At 41.4% G+C, this 21,513-nt stretch overlaps 1 protein-coding gene across 1 annotated transcript in view; it reads left to right on the top strand.

Annotated features, from left to right (window-relative positions):
* Nucleotides 1–21,513, top strand: part of PTPRQ (protein tyrosine phosphatase receptor type Q) — a 230,805-nt gene that overhangs the window by 127,237 nt on the left and 82,055 nt on the right. Inside the window, exons 32-35 of the mRNA XM_053258033.1 lie at nucleotides 4,803–4,954; nucleotides 10,131–10,272; nucleotides 11,361–11,633; nucleotides 17,687–18,013. Of these exons, the coding sequence (XP_053114008.1) occupies nucleotides 4,803–4,954; nucleotides 10,131–10,272; nucleotides 11,361–11,633; nucleotides 17,687–18,013 (894 nt within the window). The remainder of the gene's footprint in view (nucleotides 1–4,802; nucleotides 4,955–10,130; nucleotides 10,273–11,360; nucleotides 11,634–17,686; nucleotides 18,014–21,513) is intronic.

The raw sequence follows: 21,513 nt of genomic DNA on the forward strand, positions 1-21,513 counted from the left end.
TTGTCTGTTTTTAGTCGGAAGTCCCATAATATTTTTACATCTTCATTTTCTTCAACTTTTTCAATTTTATGCTCCCACCAATTTTTGGCTACAGGTAGCTTGTATTTTTTGCAGATGTTCCAGTGTATCATCCCTGCTACTTTGTCATGCCTTTGTTTGTAGTCAGTCTGTGCGATCTTTTTACAACAGCTGATTAGGTGGTCTACGGTTTCATCTGCTTCTTTACAAAGGCGGCACTTGCTGTTTGTGGTTGATTTTTCGACTTTTGCTCTTATTGCATTTGTTCTTAGTGCCTGTTCTTGTGCAGCCAATATTAAACCCTCAGTTTCTTTCTTCAAGTTGCCATTCTTAAGCCATTGCCAGGTCTTGGTGATGTCTGATTTTCCACTTATATTGTGCAAATATTGACCATGCAGTGGTTTATTTCTCCGTTTTTCTACTCGGTTCTTGACTTCTTCTTTCTTGTAGACCTGCTTTGTTTCATTGGTGTTGAATAGTTTCGCATTATTGACCATTTGAAGTGCATCTTCTTCACTGTCCTTGATATATTCTTCAAGGCCTCTTTTCTCCTCCTCTACTGTTTGATGAACTTGCAGCATTCCTCTTCCACTTGAGCTGCGAGGCAGGTATAGCCTATCGACATCACTGCGGGGGTGCAGAGCATGATTGATGGTCATGATTTTCCTGGTCTTACGATCTAGCGTCTCTAGCTCTGCCTGGGTCCAGTCTATTATTCCTGCAGTGTATCTGATAACGGGTATAGCCCAGGTGTTTATGGCTTGTATGGTGTTCCCGCCATTGAGTTTGGACTTTAGGATTTTTCTAACTCTCCTGATGTATTCACTTCCAATTTTTCTTGTAACTTCAGTGTGTGCAATGTTATCAGCCTGGAGAATGCCCAAGTATTTGTAATGTTCTTTCTCTTCCAGGTTCTTGATGTTGCTTCCATTGGGCAGTTCTATTCCTTCTGTTTTTCTTATTTTCCCTCTGTTCATTATTAATGCAGCACACTTGTCTAGTCCAAACTCCATTGCTATATCGCTACTGAACATACGGACAGTGTTTAGCAGTGATTCGATTTCTGACTGGGACTTTCCATACAACTTCAGATCGTCCATGTACAGCAGATGGTTGATTTGACTTGATGTTTTAGATGTTTGGTATCCGAGGCCTGTTTTGTTTAGTATTTGTGAAAGTGGGGTCATGGTGGTTACAAACAACAGAGGGGATAGTGAGTCCCCTTGGAAAATGCCTCTTCTAATGCTAACCTGTCCAAGTGTCTCGCCATTGATTGTTAACTGTGTACTGCACATGCTTATTGCTTTTTAAAATAAATATCTGAATGTTTTTGCTGACACCAGTTGTTTCTAAACATTTGAGTATCCATGTGTGAGGCAATGAATCGAAGGCTTTCTTGTAGTCAATCCATGCAACACTTAGATTTGTTTTTCTTCTCTTGCAATTCTCTAAAATCATTTTGTCAATCAGCAGCTGATCTTTTGTGCCTCTGGTGTTCAGGCAATTTCCTTTCTGTTCAACTGGAAGCTGTTAGTTAATAAGTGTTGCATCACTTCATCTGCTGTTATTCCAGTTAATAATTTGAACATGGTTGGCAGGCAGGTTATCGGTCTATAATTACTTGGAACTGCACCTTTTGCTGGGTCTTTCGTTATGATATTATTATTATTTATTATTATTATATCCTGCTCTTCCTCCAAGGAGCCAAGAGCAGTGTACTACATACTTGAGTTCTCCTCACAACAACCCTGTGAAGTAGGTTAGGCTGAGAGAGAAGTGACTGGCCCAGAGTTACCCAGCTAGTATCATGGCTGAATGGGGATTTGAACTTGGGTCTCCTCGGTCCTAGTCCAGCACTCTAACCACTACACCACACTGGCTCTTTAGACTATTTAGACTATTGCCTCCTGGTTGCCCACTCCCACTCTGCCCAGCGCACTCATCTCTCTGTTACCCAGGATTTCTGCAGAAACTTGGGACTCTAGTTAAACTATAAGAAGTCCCACTTACAACCTTCTCGTGTCACAACATTTATAGAGACTGTATTCAGCTCCTTCTGGTCTGCAGTTTACCTGCTACCAGACCGCATAGTAAATGTCACGGCCTTAGCTGCTTCCCTATGGAAGAAAGTTCTGCATTGGGCAAAGGCCATAAAGCACATGTTGGGTTTCATGGCATCAACCATGTCTGCCTTGCCTCTTGCTTATCTTTGCATGTGGCTGCTGCAACATTGGTTCCTGGACGTTTTCTTCGATCCCCAGCAAGACTCCCAACACAGCCTTCTTCGCATTCCCCTTTGGGTTCGCTGGTCCCTCCTCTGGTGGACCTTTCACACCATCCTGTCCAGATCCACTCCATTCAGCCCTCTGGGCCCTCAATTCTTTCTCATTACAGATGTGTTGGAAACCAGATGAGGTGCCCACCTCTGAGACCTTCAAATAAATGGCAAATGGTCCCCTTGAGAGGCCACCCTTCACATAAATTACCTGGAACTCTTGGCAATATTTGAAGCCTGAAGGGCTTCCGTCTTGTTGTCTCTCGCTGTCATGTGCAAGTCATGACAGACAAAGTCTAAATAAACTGTCAAGGGGGTACAGGCTCCTGGTTCTTGCTCCATTGATCCCTACTGGTGTGGGACTGGGCCCTGCACCAACACGCTTACCTGTCTGCAGTCCATATTCAGGGCACAAGAACATCAGAGCAGACCATTTCAGCAGGATGTGCTCCTTGTCTCTCAAGTGGAAGCTCCATCCCACTGTACTTTGCAGCGTCTTCTAAATATGGGAAATGCCATACATTGATCTCTTTGCAAGCCCCGACGTCAGCGCAATCTCTTCTGTATGAGGCCAGCCTGGGCCTGGGCTCTCTTAGAAATGCCTTCACACTCCACTGGGATGCTCCATTCACTTATCTGTTCCCTCCAATTCCTCTAATTCCTTGGGACAAGACACGTTGCAATCTGATAGCACCTTGGTGGCCCAAGCGTCATTGGTTCCCATGCCTTTTCTGCCTGTCACAGAGAACCTTCTGCCGTCTCCCTTGCCACCTAGCTCTTCCATCGCAATATAGCGGGGCCCTATTGCATCCGAACATTGCCTCTCTTCACCTAATGGCTTGGAGAATCCTTCCACCTGGACGCCAGATGTTGTAGCCATCTTCTCTGCGTCCAGGAAGCCATGTACTCTCAAATCTTACCAAGCAAAATGGAAGAATTTCTTGAACTTCGCCTTCCATCATGACATACAGAAGTCATCTACAGCCCCCCTGCCATTGGTCCTTTTATACCTTTTGAATCTCAAGGTCAGGCCTTTCTATGGCTTCTGTAAGAGTGCAACTGGTGACCATCGCAGCTTTCTGGTCTAACCCAGACTGCTCTTCCCTTTTTGCATGTCTGGAAATAAAATGCTTCCTGAAAGGCTTGACCCACCCAGATGCTCCTATGATTTACCCAACATGGGACTTCCTGTTGGTTCTCAATCACTTGATAAGAAAACCATTTGAACCAATGGCTACCTGTGACACTTGTCTACTTACCTTCAAGACCTTTTCCTGGTGGTCATCATCTCCACCCAGAGAGTCAGTGCGCTTCAGTGGGATTCCCTTTACCTGAACTTTCATACTGACAGGGACACACTGCATCCGGATGTTGCCTTCCTTCTGAAGTTCCATAGATCTCAGTGGATCACTTTACTGGTCTTCTTTCTGAAACCTGGTGTTGTTATGTCCTTGATGTCCGAAGGGCTCTAGCCTTTTATCTGACCAAAACTTCATTGTTCAGGATCTCTCCATCTCTTTTCGTAACTTATGGAGAAATGAATAAAGGGCACCAAGCCTCCTCTCAGTCCATCTCGAATTGGATTGTCTACACCATAAATTAGCATACCAATTGGCAGGAGCACAACCTCCCTCTTCTGTTACAGCACATTTGACCTGTGCTCTGGCAACCTCCACAGCCTTTGACAGGGGACTGCCCTTGGACTTAATCTGTCGAGCTGCTACGTAGGCTACACCATCTTTATTCATCAAACATTATGCCTTAGAGTAAGGAGTGATGCTGCCTTCGGACCTAACATTTTGCAGTCCATATTCTCCTATCAATTGATTGCCTTCACCTGCTTTTATCTTGAGTGTCTCTGCTACTCAGCCTCCAATGATGAAAGCTTGCAATGCACCCATCTGTATGATGGACAGAGACCACCAAGAAGAACTTCAGTTGCTTACCTGTAACTTTGGTTCTTCTGGTGGTCATCTGTCCATCCACACAACTGCCCATCCTCCCAGCTGCAGAGCATATCTTCCATGGCGGACTCATTAACTGAGGAGGTAACGGTGTTCAGGTGACCTTATAGGTACTGGAGGGAGGGACAACCAATCAGAAGTGAGAATAGGGAAGTTTGCAAACTCCCAACTAGGCATTCACTCTCTTGCTGAAGCCCATCTGTGTGAATGGACAGATGACCATTAGAAGAACCACAGTTACAGGTAAGCAACGGAAGATCCTAGCTGATTCTAGCCAGAGTTCTAAAACAAACCAAGATCAGAATTCAGGATTGTATTCCAGGTTCTCTGGACTATCTCTGGAAATGTACTTTGTCATATAGGTTGAAAGAACAATTGTTTAAACCTTGTAAGTCAAAAGTTTCACTATATTGATTCAAAAGAAGTTAATAAATGGATTCATAACAAGCCTGTAATGATGGAGTTTTGAGGTTTTGTTTTTTTTAATGTGTCCACATGCATTAGTAGTGTTAATTATTAAAGCTAAAGGATATTTCTTCTTGCAGTTCCATTGGCTCCTCCTGAGAATCTGACAGTTATCAATTACACATCCAGCTCTGTGTGGCTGACTTGGGATCCAAGTCCTCAACCAAATGGTGTTATTAGAAGATATATTTTTCACATTTTTGAAAACAGTAGTCAGACTACACTATATCAGGTTTGTTCCTTTAATATGATATCTAAATAGGGTCTGTGGGTCTGCAATGCTGAAAGGGTTAACTTATTGCAGATAGAGGACAGTGGCTAAATCTGCCCAGAAGCTACATTGCAGAAGAGGGTTTTGATGTTTGATCATAAATTTAAAAGAGAAAAAGATCGTTTGAAAGAGTAAGGGGAAATTTTTCCTAGCATATGGAACAGCAAAATATGTATGATTGTATGAAAGTTTAGAATTTTAAAAAGGAACAAATAGCTTTAACTATCAAGACGTAGACAATGGAGGGGTGGGGAAGGGTAAGTGTGTTACATTTTCACATTATAGTCTGCATTCAGTTCCCCCCGCCCACAAGAGCTTTTGTTCAAAGGTTATCCCCTACAGAACCCCAAAACTGCTCTTTGGATTCCCTGAAGTCCAAAGGGTGGTTTTGAGATTTGTCATGAGAGCCATCTAAAGAAGAAAGTGCTGCCTATGCACACACAGTATTTAATCTGGGGGTTCTCTTTAAGCTGCTGATATTTCCGATTCTCTCTCACACACACTTATGGAGTTTTATAGAAAGTTAACAGTGCTAGCATGCTTGCTCAGACCTGTGTCTTTTACAATTGTTTGCACCTACTTTGCATGTCCAGGGCAGGAATACCAGATCAGTTCTGGGAGAATTATACTCTGAGAAAATTTATTGGATGCTAGGAAAACTCTCTCTTCTTCTGGGAAAACCCTCTCTACTTTCTGGTAAAGCAGGCCCAGATTAACATTGAACCAGCAAGTATGCATAACTTTGAATCAGGTCCAAATAGTGAAGCATCACTATAAAATATCCCAGGGAACAGACAGAGTTAGGAGACCAGGACTTTTCTAAAGAAATAGTTTTGTTAAAGAACACAATAACCATGTATTGCAGGGGCGTAGCTATAATTGAGCGAAAGGGTTCAAAGAACACGGGCCCCCAGCTGCTGAGGGCCCTCCAGCTCCATCCCTCCCTATTTTCTTCATTGTCTCCCTCACTCTGAGGGGTCTCCAGAGAGAGGGATGAACATGGGCCCCCTCTCCCCTAGCTATGCCTCCTAGAGTGGATGTAATAGAGTGGATCTGAAGGCTGTTTAAGGAGAAGGGGAAATGGGGGATAGTTGAAGCCAAGCTGCTGTGCAGACAGTAAGAGTAAGATAAGAGAAAAAGAGCTCTTCTAAGGGGATCCATTCACATCAGGGTGCCTGGTAGGCACCACATTTAAGCAGGCTTTGTGTGTGGTGTGTGTCACTTAGGATCAAGGGGAAAGCACAAAGCTGGGCACTCAGTTGTGAGTTCTAGTACAGTCTTGGGCAGAGAGTCTGCCAACAAGGCCACATCTGGAAACACATGGAACTCTGGAGTCTTTGATCAGTTATAGGAGTTGACACAAAACAAAACAAGGGAGCTTCTGAATGGGGAATTCCCAATATAATAAAAGGCAGGGATTCTGTCTGTTAATGTGCTATGCTGAGATTCATGGGAGCTGATAGGGTGAGATAGTACTAACCATTTGGGACACAAAGCAGATAGGGCTCAAGGTATGCCAATTCATGCAGTGGCAAGGAGTTGTTTTGATTTACATTAGCGTGTTTTTATTGTTGTTTATTTGTTTATTTCGGCCCAAGGCCAGCATAATTAGAGTGGAGACATTTTATCAATTCAGACTGTCCTTTGTCCCTGGAGCCTTATCCAGGTTGGCAGTTCATTTCAAATGTAAGAACACTGGATGCAATTTCTGCCTCTGGTCTATGTGACCATCTCACTTGCCTAAAACAGAGACTAGTGGCTGAGATCCAAATTGGTGGGAGTTCTATTTTAACAGTGTAGAAGACTGGTTTAATCTACAAACTCTCTCCCACAATGTGTATTTTGTCTTGCTAAGTAAGACTAATACATTGGTTGAATTTATGTTTCACTAAAAATAAGATTGCCCTCCCACTCTGATGCAAAAATAGTTCAACCATGCCAGATTTATCCAGATTCCAGACATCTGAATTAGGCCCAGATTGATATTTTGAACACCCCCCTTGCTACTTGAAGGCCTTGCAACACTGGACAGCCTCAGATGGCCAATTCTGAATCTCAGGTTGAAAACCTGAGGTCTGGCGACCCTCTGCACGAGAGTCCAAAAGCCTCTGTGAACTCATGAAATTTGTGACCTTGATCCCATGAACAGGTCTTTCTTTCCCCCGTTATTCATATGGTGTTAACAAAGGTAGATGGGACAACCAAGACAACCTTCTTTGTATCATGAAAGTTGCAGCCTAATCAGTGGTCTTATTATAAGGGGAACCTGGTCCCCACTTGTGGTCCCCACTTCAGGTGGTATTATAATGTAGGCAGTTTCCCAAGAAAGTCACAACCACAGGTTTAAAAGTTCAAAATGAAATAAAATGTTTTATTCATTTCAAAGCTGAGGTTTGACTAAAAACTCTCAACACAGGGATATCCACATTACACAGGTACTTTATTATTCATTCATTCATTCATTCGATTTCTATACCGCCCTTCCAAAAATGGCTCAGGGCAGTTTACACAGAGAAATAATAAATAAGATGGATCCCTGTCCCCAAAGGGCTCACAATCTAGAAAGAAACATAAGACAAACACCATCAACAGTCACTGGAGGTTGATAGTGGGTGGATAGGGCCAGTTGCTCTCCCCCTGATAAATAAAGAGAATCACCACATTAAAAGGTCTCTCTTTGCCAAGTTAGCAGGGGTGACTTTAGTTGAAACGTGTGTCTTGGGCTCAGTGCTTTAACTCGCTGGTGGCTGAATACAAATTACTGCTAATAGGCCCCCGCCTATTGAAGGAAGTGGTGATTGGTGGTTTGCTTGATCAGAGAGAGGGGCACGTTCTGGAAACCGACCAGAAGGCTAGGAGGGGCAAAGAAAGAGACCCAATGAAGTCTAGGGAGGGAGGAGAGAAGGGCTGGCCAGGAGGACCAACACCAAGATTTGAGGCAGGCTAGAAGCCCAATAGAGCTTGGAGTGGCGGGGAGGTCTAGCCAAGGGCTCAGGAAGAAAGGAAAGCAGCGCCTGAACAATTCCAGGCAAGGAAAATAAAATGGCCTGTCACAATGTCCAGTGAAGTTTTGGGCAAAGAGGAGAGAAAAGAGCCAGCAGGGTGGAGGGGGGGGAGAGAGGGGAGAAATTGAACAGGCTGAGGAAACGGACCCAGAGGGAAATGGCTTATTTTTACTAGACCAGGAGAGTTGGCTGTCAACTGTCAGCTCCCCTGCAAGGGGTGGATTTGTGTTATGCAAAATGCTGCAGGGCTGTTGAGAACCAGGAAGTGGAAGCAGAAAAAATGGTGGTCCCGGCACTGCCAGTGACTATTAACAGAAGAACAGACTGTTAACAAAAGAACGTTGCTTTGAAGATATGGGGGTTCTGGCAAATAGGGACAATGAAGGGAAGTGTGTAACTGAAATAATCTGAACCAAAAGGGATACCCTGAGGATACCCCTAGTGGAGAAACCCGACTGCAATTCACTCTGCTTGGATGAATGTTCCAAATGCTCTGCCGCAGCTTATACTCTCATGAGATGGTGATCCATCTGCAGATGGAATTAAGACCACTGAATGGTGTCATGAGACATTAGTTCAGACTAGGAAGGCTACACACTCTTTCTGGGTTCTTAGCCTGGAGGAGGATCAATCTATCATGAGCCTGGGGTGTTTAGATGGATCCTAAGGATCAGGGCCCTGCAAAAGGGGCTACCTTTTTAACTCTGGGAAGGAGTTGACTGCCCTCCCTACCTTTACCTGCTGATAAACACTTCCTAAGACCTCCTAGCCTAAGCTGGTGAAACACCACACACACACACACCCTTAGGGATGGGAAGGGGAAATTGGGGATGAAAAATAGAAGATTCCCAAGAGCAGGTTTCTTCCTGTATTTACTGTCTGATGTGGAGAAGGGGAAAGCTGAATTCCGTGCAAGAAAAGTAGGGTGCAATGGAACGGCAGAGGACCACCATCTCAAGAGTGGTTCCCAAAGATTGTGCAGATTGAGTGGTTTCAGAAGGTAGAGTCAGAGAGATGAGATTATCTTGGAAGCGAAGTGTTAGTTTTAGAGATTTTAACCTGTTTAACCTTAGGCTTGGAAGCACTGAGGAGTTATGACTAAGTGGCTTTAATGCACAGATCAAAAGTGTAGGAATGAGTTGAAATGGGAGAGAAGTCATGGCTGTCTTGTCTTGGGAGTCTTAGGAGTGCTTTAGAGTCTTAGTGAGTGAAATCTTTCCTGGGGTGTTGGGGTGCCCAACACCCCAGTGAGGTAGCATGTTGCAGCTGCACTTCCTACCTAACTGGTTCCTTAGGCTACTCCTAGCTTCAGTGAGAAACACTATTTCCTTCCTGGACTCTCTCAAACACAAGCAAAGCTGGACTGGACACCTCTGTAGGGGTGCCAGGGGGATGTCCAGGGAGTCACATTTCTGGAACCCCTAATAATCTTGGATGCTATCAAACATGCTAGAGTCTATCAGCATCATGGAGAAAATGGTTCCATCATGGGCCTCTAAGCAGGCTGTGGCCTTCCTGCTGCTTCTGTATAACTTGTAGAGTAGTGGTGATTCTGTTCTCATAATGTAAGCCTTGGCCTACTCAAAGCAGTGGACATGCCAATGACATCATTTGTGTGTGTCAGGATCTACTTGAGCAAGCCTGACACACACTAACTTAGGGTTAGCTTTAGACTGCTAGTAGTCTAACTTTCTATTGTTTTTTTGTTTTTGCTTTTTGCTTTTAAATTTTCTTAACAAACTATTTTAAAACTAGGGAGTCCACTGTTAAAAGAAGAAAGTCAAATTTTGTTCTGTTGTTTATGTGAGCTTAGGCTGCTTTTTGGGTCGCTGTTAATGGGCAGGATCCAGTCTAAGTTAGTCACTACTGTGCATTATTGAAATAAATAAGACAGGTTAATCATGACTATCTTGTATCCCTTACATTTTAATGGGACTTAATCATTATTAACTTAGTCTGGATCCTACCCAATGTTTCTAGCGTATTCATATTCTGGCATTCTGTTGTAAACTGCCCAGAGATGTAAGTTTTGGATGGTATAAAAGTATGTTTGAGCAATCAATCAATAATTCCTATGGAAAACTAGGAATAGAAAAATAGAAATTTTACAGTAAATATTTTCTTAATCTAAGAATGTTTCAGGTTTACATAATGAAGCTAATATTCTTGGACTAGAACCATTCAGCACCTACTTCATCAGTATATCTGCCTTCACAAAAGTTGGAAATGGCAATCAATTCAGTAACGTTGTTCAATTCACAACAAAGGAATCAGGTCAGACTAATTAAAATGCAGTCCTGTATGCACATATTCACTTTCATAACTGAGTGGAATTCTTTCCTACCTCTTGAAATATAGCATAAATCTGTGCAATCTCTTCAATTTGCATTTTTGTATCAGTTCCATTCATATTGTCTCCTTCTACTAAAAGCAGCAAACAAAAACCTCTATCTGGGTAAAGGCATTGTCTGTACAGTTTGTCTGAAACTGCATGACAAACAGACAGACAGGGCTTGATCCATATCCTTGGTAAATTGAAATATTGTAATATAGGTCAATAGAACAACTGTGCTATGTTCACTTTGCTATGTACTTCTTTGCTAGAAGCCCGTTCTGTCCCCTGCATGGAGGTAATAGTATATATTGGTTAAATACCAATAACCCAAGTATGGTTATGCCATGCGAGGGTGGACCTAATTAAAGGGCACAACAAACATTTCTAAGGCATCCTGAAAATTATTTTTTGATACTGTAAGGTAAACATGTGAAATAAATAATGGCCAAACAAAAAAGCAAAAATGTGGGCAAGAGCTTCATTTCTCATCTCATTTGCATGAAATGCTTTAGCGATTGCTTTAGTGATCGTGTACAATAATTTTAGCATACTAATTGCTTTAGTGATAGTGACAGTGCTCTTCTTGTGCTGTAGCAGCTGAAATTGGGAATAGGATTGGGTTGCCTCTTATCTCAAATGCCTGGATATCAGTTTAACTGATTTATAAATTGAGGTCCAAAACTCTATAAATTGATGAATCAGATGCTTGTGACTGAAGAATCCAGATGCTATCAAGGGACATTGTTACTAGACTCACACTGGGGAGCTAAATTCTGTTCTGCAAAATTGTCAAAGCCTCTAATTGGTTTTACGGAGAACATTGTTGCAATCAAGTTTGAAATTGCTGAATACCAGAATGCAGAACCAAGGACTTATCTTGAAAGTTCTAGTCAACTGCTCTTGCTATGCTGTCAGTATCAAATCTAAAAGTAAAACATAATTATGTTCACGCTGAAGTATATTCTAATGCAATTGCCCTTTCAGTTTTGAAGGAATGTTAACCTCTAATGCATGTTTCTCTTTGAAGCTCCAGATAGTGTCCAGAATATCCACTGTACTGCAACCAGTTGGCAGTCTGTTATTGTCCACTGGGACCCTCCTTTGAAAACAAATGGGATTATTACCCATTACATCATAACATTTGGAAGGAATTCAACAATCCTATCTTCTGATAATGAAACAGTCCATACGTTCGGAGACCTGTTATCAAATGCCTCTTACCAGTTTAAAATAAAAGCTGCAACAGCTGCTGCAGAAGGAGAAGAGCAGATATGCAATGCAAGCACATTTCCTGAAACAGGTAACAATTTTTGGAATTAAAATTATCCTTGATGTTTTCTGTTATTTTCCTGTCCTTTACATATTTGTTATGCTACCCAATCAATAAATTTATTTAATCGAGATAATTCTATGAATTCATAGGCTAAACTAGAGTGTAGTTTCCAGTGGTGAAAGGAACCAAGCCATGTAGTAAAGATAACTTTTGTTTCTCTTGTGTTAAGTATGACTTCCCATTTACTGAATTTACTAGAAAGTCAGTATTTTATAGGAAATGGTGGACCTTATTTCCAAGTTAATACATTCTAGAAGGGATGCCATGAATAACAACAAGAAGAAAGTGGCTATTATTAGGTCAATGCTTTCTTAACTGTGTGTTCACATGAATTGTTTTCTGTTGAGAAGTAGCCACTTGAAATTGGAGACTCATGGTTAGGAATGGAAACAGTTTTATAGTTGTTCTCAGCTTCTTATTTATGGTGGTCTATGTTAGTCACAGACACATAGCCAACACTGAGTCATTGCCAAAGCATTTATTTTTGACACCAAGTGAAATCAAATTAGGTTCACTGTCTCATTGCAAAGTCTCTGAACAACAATCCTTGGAAGGATTACTTGATTGTTTAATGTTGGATTCATCACAACTGAATGTAACTTTACATGGATAATGGAAAAAGATTTATTAGGATATTAGGGTACAGTATCTAATCTAAGTTAACAATAGTGTATTTTACCAAACATAAATTTGAGGGTAAGTTGCTTCCTTATCTAGAAGAATAAAGGACATATACAGAAGGTAGGTTTTCAACTCTTATGACTGAATATTTATGTGTTTTCTATTATTTATTTAATTTATATCCTGCTTTCTAATACCAGCTTTTCAGCTGGTGACTTACAAAAATTCAGTTAAAGTAGCAATAAAACAAAACCAACATTATAAATACAATCCATAGATCCAACAGGCTAAAACAGCAATAAAAGCAGTAAAAATAGTATGATAATAGATATGCAAAATGGCAGCACAAAATTAGCTGCCCTGAGAGTAGTATCACTGAAGGATAGGATACAACTCTTTTAATGAAATAAAAATTACTGATCATTACATATCAGTGCAAATAAAAAGAGCCTAATCTGTCACCTAAAGTTCATCAAAGTGGATGCCAGGTGATCAGCCTGCATAGGTCCCTCCTGGACTTCAAACTACAAGGACTCAAACGGCCCCTCTGAAACACAGCAACATAACCCCCTCATTGCCCCCTTCCCAGCCCTCAAGATCTGGTAAGTGTATTAACAGCAAGCATGGGCAAGGACAGAGGGAAAGCTTGAGAAGTAACCTAACTCCTCACTTAAATTTTTCAGGGAGAGAGGAAAGACACTTTTTGGAGGAGCAAAATATGTTTTGAGGATTGAAGGTATGGATTATTGAGGATTGAAGGTATGGCAGGGGAATTTAGTAAAATGAGAGGGGGTAGAATTCCTCACATGCTTGGGGTGGGATCTGCACTCCTGAGTTCCTGCAAAACTCTCCCCTCATAGGATGCGCCGCATTAGCTTCAGCTTCTTAGGGCTAGAAAAGCAGCTACCCAAACACAGATAAGCTGCATTGTAAGGTAGAGGTAAAGTGTGCCGTCGAGTCGGTGTCGACTTCTGGCAACCACAGAGCCCTGTGGTTATCTTTGGTAGAATACAAGAGGGGTTTACCATTGCCATCTCCCACACAGTATGACATGATGCCTTTCAGCACCTTCCTGTATCGCTGCTGCCCAATATAGGTGTTTCCCATAGTCTAGGAAACATAGTCTGGGAAACATACCATCAGGGATTCAAACCAGAAATTTATGGCTTGCTAGTCAAGTCATTTCTATGCTGCGCCATTAGGTGGTTCCTAACCTGGATTGTACGTCTTGTTTAAAAACGTTTTGAAAACTTTAGCTGCTATTAAGGTAGACCACAATAACCTCCTTTTGTCTATAAAGTGCTTTTTAACGAGCAGCTTTCCAGGAGATTATTGTTGTGTTATGGTATTACAGTTATATTAGAGTTACATAAAGCCCTTTTCTCCTCCCCAACCAAGCTCTCAGGAGGCAATGGATTTCTCCAGCATCTGCTAGGAATGCTTTCCTTTTCCTTTTCAAAATGCCACTAGCAAATCTTGCAAAAATTCAGAGATCTAGATAATCGGGGTAGGGGGGATATAAAGGATATGGTGGACTGGCACTCCTCTGGGTATTATTAACAAGAAAACAAGCAAGCAGCTCCCTGCCTTCCCTCTTCAAGACTTTAAACAAAGTCTCATGCTAGTTCCCTTCTATTTCGCTCACTCTCTCACCTCTTTTGAGGGTGAAAGGATGGGAAGTTATAGCTTCCAAATAAAACAAGGCATTTTAACTGAAATTACTAATTGAACAACTTCAAACTGTTGGAGATGAACTTCCAGTGCATCAACCTTTTACACCAACTGTCCTAATGACCACTGGGGACATTGGGAGTAGAGACAGTGAGTAAGGGTCTCCCTATCTGTCCCTACTCTATGACCCCTGAACTGACTGTGCAGCACTTCCTGTGCTGAGTCATAATCCTTGCTTTCCTTCTAGAGAGCAGATGGAAACATCTCTCTCTCTCCTTACCTATCCATTATGTAGTCCTTTAGATTAGATATAAGTCTTTCCTATCTAAGTGTATCTAACCAATAAATATTTAGTGTTTAGTCATACAAGGATCTCCATGTGTTTTCTCTAAATAGCTGCAATATCCAAACCATCCTCTGCTACCTAAATGTAACTGGTGTGTGTGCTCATTCTTTAGTGCTCTGCTGTTTTACCTATTATGGGTAAAAATCAACCTCTAGCACAAACTTACCCTGTTTGAAATGTGTGTGTCATACATTAATGCAGAAATATGTGTTTTATTTTTTAAAGTATACTGAGATTATTGCCTTCTCTTCATGGGCAACCTAACAGGCACAGTTTAGAAACCAGCCCAGTCCAAAATAGTCAAGTAGCTCCACCACTCTATAGTCCTTATGCCAGTTTTTGTTTGCTGTTGGTTGGTTGGTTGGTTAGTGTGTGTGTGTGTGTGTGTGTGTGTGTGTGTGTGTGTGTGACCTCAGCATAAGTTATTTGTACAGGTTTGTGATCTATATGGCTTAATTTTCAAATTTGATAACAGGATTCTCTCAAGTAAATGTTGCATAGAACTGCAGCCAGTTCTGTAAAATTTATTCCAAATAAAGCCTTAATGAATTCATTGGGGCTTACTCCCAAGTAATTGATGTGTGCATAGGATTGCAGCCCAAGGAAATGTCCCAGAAATGTTTATACTGTCAGAAAGGAAGAAGAAAAGGTTCACCTTTTATATGCATGTCCATATGTGTGAGAAGAAAAGAACTAGTTGGCTATGTATGTGGCCAAATGCATTGTGGTATTTTAAAGCAGTGTGAAATGTGTAAATAGGTGCTACCTGCAAACAGGTACTCAAGATTCAAAACCTCACCCCCCCCCACTAAGTTTATCTTCTTAGCCTAGTCCTTCAGGGGGTAAGGAGGAAAGAGCTGAGATTGCAAGGAGGGGGAGAAATTGAGGCAATGCTGATAGAAGAGGCATGGGGACTTTAGAGTGAGAGGGCATTGCTACTTTCCACACTGACACCCACCATGAACCACTCAGGCAGAATTCCTTTTCTCACAGACAACCAAAAGGTAAATTTAGCCACCAAGTGTTGGTGTGGAGATATTTAATTCTCATAAACGTAACCATTGCAAATCCTATGTGTGACAGCCCTCGCGAGAGTTTGGAGAGCTGCCGGATAGCAACAGGGATGAGCGGGGGGAAGAAAATGGCGGCAGCCAGCCGGCGGGCCCAGGAGTTCATGGTGATGCCGGCCGGCTGGGAAAATAACGACTGCGCTGACAGGCAGGCGGAGAAGGCAGGGGCGGCTGGCAGGCGGCCAGATGGGTGGCTGAGAAGCAGCCAGCTGGAAAGCAGAAAGTCCGGCCAGCCAGGTGCAGGGGGAGAAGAAGCGCCAGCCAGAAAGTGCCGGGGGTGAAATGTGGGCGGGGGGAAGAAGTTGCCCAGACGGAAAGGGGGGGCAGTCAGGAGAGAAGAAGCGGGCCGGTTGGCCTGCCAGCCAGAAAGCGGCAGGTGGGGGGTGCAAGAAGAGGGGAAGAGAAGAAGCAGGCAAGCAATCCAGAAAGCCCCGGGGTGGGGGGGAAAGAAAAAGGCAGTTGGGTGGGCCGGCCAGCTAGAGGCGCAGATGCTCTGTGCCTTGCCCTGCTACTAATAGTATATTTGCTCCACCCCTGGCTCTCTTCCCTCCTTTCCACACTCCCAGCCCCAAGAAGCAGTAGCTGCCACTGAACCCAAGCTAGTAATTTCCACAGAGGCAACCACTGCTCATTATGTTTGAGTACCAAGTTAGTTCTTAGAGGAAGGAAAGAGTGGCCATCTCCAAGAGCCCAGAAATGTGTTAAGAATGTTTTATTTTTTAATTCAGTTTCTTTAAGAATGGAATGGGATGAAGGAATAATATTCAGTACACACTCTGATTTTTTTTTTTTATAATTTCTTTTTCTATAAAATGTTTAGGCACATTTTGAAATTAGGCTGTTTTTCATGAGGTTTTCTGTGCATTTTTTAGACTGAGTGATTATACTACTTTGACCCCTTAATCCTAACCATGTTTACTTGGAAGTCTCATTTATTTAAGTGGAACTTAATTTCAAATAAGCATATTAGTATTGTAATTTTAATTTGAGTTCTATGAATGCCTGCAAACTATAATCTGTATGAATCTGCATATGTCTGCACATAGGTCAAATTTACAAAAGTATTTACATGCAAGTGAATATAAAAACACAAGTCTGTGTTTCTAGTATACTAATAAATAAATCATAATGCTTTGTGTAGGGTTTATGATAAATCTCATACAAGAATTTAAATGCAGTAGACTTTATTATTGTTTAAATTTCCTATCTAACTTGTAAATATCCAAGGAATTTTTAACAGCCTGAGAGCTTAGCTGAACACATGGACCTTTTGCACAAATAGATGTTCCCATTCATTCCAATAGGTTGGCAGATCCACTTGTACAGAGGAATGTGCAAGCAAATGTGCTTTATTCATTTGTATGAATGGGAAAACTTTTGCCAGTGATGTTAATTTTTGTGCACAAAAAACTTCTGCACCCATAAACAATCTCTACATTGAATTTTATGTACAGTATTTATTTTTTCGAATTGTGAACCATTCTTCAAGAATTTTAAAGGAGTAGGGGGGGAAATTCTAGTTAGCAAGCACTTTAAAATGGTGTCTCCAGGCCAAAAATAACTGTGCTAAATATTCCCTTCCACTGCCAAATTTTGGTCCCGAGTACAGCAACAACAATGACATTTCTCACAGCTCAGAGGAAGCTTTGTATAATTGAGAGTTATCAAAATCTAATCTTAAATATTTCTGGAGTACACATGGGCATTGTAAAACCTGATTCTTTGCTCATTTTGGGGGGCTTGATTACTATTAGCTGTTACACCTGTTATTGAGGGAGGAATCCTTTATGTATGCTAGTATCCCCCTCAAAATGGACAAGTAATTACTAAGGGAGGGATAATTAAATCCACTGGCTGACATCCTAACTATCAAAATGCATCAGGAACCCACATGCAACTCTCCCAGTCCCCCTGCGTATGTGCGGTGTGCCCGAGGGCTAACAAGAGTGTTGCTTGTTCTCCAGAAGCACTCTGCTGGATCGGAAACAAATTGCTGAGGGTTAGTGGTGTGTTTCTGATTTTGCCGAGTGTTTCACAAGCATGGGCAGTGCTCAGAAGTATTAGGGCTCTGGCATGACAGTGCACATGCTAAGACACTGGGGGAGTTGTGTGTGGGCTTCTTCTGCATTCCACAGAACCTCAAAGCACATGTACATTCATAGAATGTCGGCCACTGGAATTTATCATGTGAAATATATCTTTAATTCACTACACATCAGTAACATCTTGTTTTCAGTACAATTAAACACAAACCACTACTCACTGTAAAGAAAGGTACATAACATTAATTAATTTATTATTTTTATTTTTAGTTCCCAGTGCGCCTAGAGATATTGCATTTGCAAATGTACAATCAACAAGTGTGACCTTGAGATGGAGAATGCCAGTTACTATCTTTGGCTACTTTCAAAACTACAAGATCTCTGTGCAGTTACGATCTATCCATTGCGATAACTGGGAAGCTGCTGGATGTATTGAATATCAGAAGGATCAATATTTATATTATGCTGATGCTTTTACAGAAGAAACAGTATATGAACTGAAAAAGTTCAGATGGTATAGATTTAGAGTTTCTGCTAGTACAAATGCTGGTTATGGAAGCTCTTCACCTTGGATTTCTACACAAACTCTACCTGGCTGTAAGTAAGAAAGATAATCTTAGCTCTTATTTTTATGTTAATATTCAATCTATAAAGTTTGGGAGCAATTTATGCACAATTTATCAAATAATTACCTTTTGTCTGTCAAAAGGGTACCCCTGTGTATCTGGATATTTCATTTAAAATTGCAGTACTTTTTAATATTAGCTTTGTGAAAGGGGCTATATGTATACTTGTATGATTCAACTATGTGTACTCAGGTACTCATACATGCTGGATATGTCAGGAGTTAAGTGTGCAAAATATATGATAATCATGAAAAAAAATATGCTTTTGAACATCTACATGAAACAACTGGGTGAGATCATCAGGGATCTGGAGCAGGGTGTTATCAATATGCTGATGACATCCAAATCTATTTCTCCATGACATCATCATCAAGAAATGGCATAGCTCCCCTAAATGCCTGCCTACAGGCAATAATGGACTAGATGAGGGATAATAAACTGAAGCTGAATCCCAACAAGACAGAGGTACTGATGGGGAGGGATCATAATTTGAGGGATCTGATAGAAGGTCCTGTTTTGGATGGGGTTGCACACCCCCTAAAGGAATGGGTGCGTAGTCTAGAAGTGATTCTGGACCAAGGCCTCATCCTAGTGTCTCAGGTGGAGGCTATGGCCAGGAGTGCTTTCTATCAGCTTTGGTTGATATGGCAACTGTGTCCATTCCTTGAAGAGAATGATTTCAAAACTGTGGGCCACTCACTGGTAACTTCTCATCTTGGCTACTACAGTGTGCTGTACATGTACATTATGCCTTTGTATGTCATGCGGAAACTTCTGTTAGTTCAAAATGAAGCAGCCAGATTGGTCTCTGGGGTTTCTCAGAGAGACCATATTATTATTATTTTACACATTCAGACAGGTGTTATTGACTGGTTTGTTCTATCCAGACATCGAGTCCTTCCCAAGGACCCGGGATGCAAGAATTTTATTGTCAATGTTGTTGCTGTTGTTATAGATATCGTCGCAGAATATAGGCTGTTCCCAGTAAAGCTGCTTTTTGTAATTGGCTGATGGTGATTTCTGTGGCCCCTATGGTGTTGAGGTACTCTTCAAGGTCTTTTGGAACTGCACCCAGGGCGCCAATGACCACTGGGATTATTTGGGTCTTTTTCTGCCACAGCCTTTCAATTTCAATTTGTAGATCTTTGTATTTTGTCTTTTTTTCTATTTCTTTTTCTTCTATTCTGCTGTCCCCTGGTATTGCTATGTTGATTATTTTGACTTGTTTTTCTTTCTTCTCGACTACAGTTCTATCTGGTGTATTGTGTGGCAGATGTTTGTCTGTTTGTAGTCGGAAGTCCCATAATATTTGTACATCTTCATTTTCTTCAACTTTTTCAATTTGATGGTCCCACCAATTTTTGGCTACAGGTAGCTTGTATTTTTTGCAGATGTTCCAGTGTATCATCCCTGCTAGTTTGTCATGCCTTTGTTTGTAATCAGTCTGTGCGATCTTTTTACAACAGCTGATTAGGTGGTCCACAGTTTCATCTGCTTCTTTACAAAGGCGGCACTTGCTGTTTGTGGTTGATTTTTCGACTTTTGCTCTTATTGCATTTGTTCTTAGTGCCTGTTCTTGTGCAGCCAATATTAAACCCTCAGTTTCTTTCTTCAAGTTGCCATTCTTAAGCCATTGCCAGGTCTTGGTGATGTCTGATTTTCCACTTCTATTGTGCAAATATTGACCATGCAGTGGCTTCTTTTTCCATTTTTCTGCTCAGTTCTTGACTTGTTCTCTCTTGTAGGCCTGCTTTATTTCATTGGTGTTGAATAGTTTCGCGTTCTTGACCATTTGAAGTGCATCTTCTTCACTGTCCTTGATATATTCTTCAAGGCCTCTTTTCTTCTCCTGTACTGTTTGATGGACTTGCAGCATTCCTCTTCCACCTGAGCTGCGGGGGAGGTATAGCCTATCGACCTCACTGCGGGGGTGCAGAGCATGATTGATGGTCATTATTTTCCTGGTCTTACGATCTAGTGTCTCTAGTTCTGTCTGGGTCCAGTCTATTATTCCTGCAGTGTCTCTTATAACAGTTATAGCCCTGGTGTTTATGGCTTGTATGGTTTCCCGCCATTGAGTTTGGACTTGAGGATTTTTTCTTTCTTCTCTCTCCTGGTGTATTCACTTCCAGTTTTTCTTTTAACTTCAGTATGTGCGATGTTATCAGCCTGGAGAATGCCCAAGTATTTGTAATGTTCTTTCTCTTCCAGGTTCTTGATCTTGCTTCCATTGGGCAGTTCTATTCCTTCTGTTTTTCTTATTTCCCCTCTGTTCATTATTAATGCAGCACACTTGTCTAGTCCAAACTCCATTGCTATATCGCTACTGAATATACAGACAGTGTTTAGCAGTGATTCGATTTCTGACTGGGACTTTCCATACAACTTCAGATCATCAATGTACAGCAGATGGTTGATTTGACTGGATGTTTTAGATGTTTGGTATCCGAGGTCTGTTTTATTTAGTATTTGTGAAAGTGGGGTCATGGCGATTACAAACAACAGAGGGGATAGTGAGTCCCCTTGGAAAATGCCTCTTCTAATGCTAACCTGTCCAAGTGTCTCGCCATTGATTCTTAACTGTGTACTCCACATGCTCATTGCTTTTTTAATAAATATCTGAATGTTTTTGCTGACACCAGTTGTTTCTAAACATTTGAGTATCCATGTGTGAGGCAATGAATCGAAGGCTTTCTTGTAGTCAATCCATGCAACACTTAGATTTGTTTTTCTTCTTTTGCAATTTTCTAAAATCATTTTGTCAATCAGCAGCTGGTCTTTTGTGCCTCTGGTGTTCGGGCAATTTCCTTTCTGTTCAATTGGAAGCTGTTTGTTAGTTAATAAGTATTGCATCACTTCATCTGCTATTATTCCAGTTAATAATTTGAACATGGTTGGCAGGCAGGTTATCGGTCTATAATTACTTGGAACTGCACCTTTTGCTGGGTCTTTCATGATGAGATGAGTTTTCCCAGTTGTTAGCCATTGTTCAATATCAGCTCCTTGCAAAATGTGATCGAACTGTTTTGATAGTTGTTTATGAAGGCTTGTTAGGTGTTTAAGCCAAAAGCCATGCAGTTTTATTATTATTATTATTATTATTATTATTATTATTATTAATTTGATTTCTATACCATCCTTCCAAAAATGGCTCAGGGTGGTTTACACAGAGAAATAATAAATAAATAAGATGGATCCCTGTCCCCAAAGGGCTCACAATCTAAAAAGAAACATAAGATAGACACCAGCAACAGTTACTGGAGGTACAATGATGGGGTGGATAGGGCCAGTTACTCTCCTTCTGCTAAATAAAGAGAATCACCATGTTAAAAGGTACCTCTTTGCCAAGTTAGCAGGGGTGATTATGCCTGTTTTAAAACAGCTGCACTGTCTGTCCAATTTCTGAGCAAAATGCAAAGTGCTGGTAATTACTTTTGAAGCCCTAAATGGCTCAGGACTGGGTTACCTGGG

This window comes from Hemicordylus capensis, chromosome 5, assembly GCF_027244095.1.
Source record: "Hemicordylus capensis ecotype Gifberg chromosome 5, rHemCap1.1.pri, whole genome shotgun sequence".
Classification (NCBI taxonomy): domain Eukaryota; kingdom Metazoa; phylum Chordata; class Lepidosauria; order Squamata; family Cordylidae; genus Hemicordylus; species Hemicordylus capensis.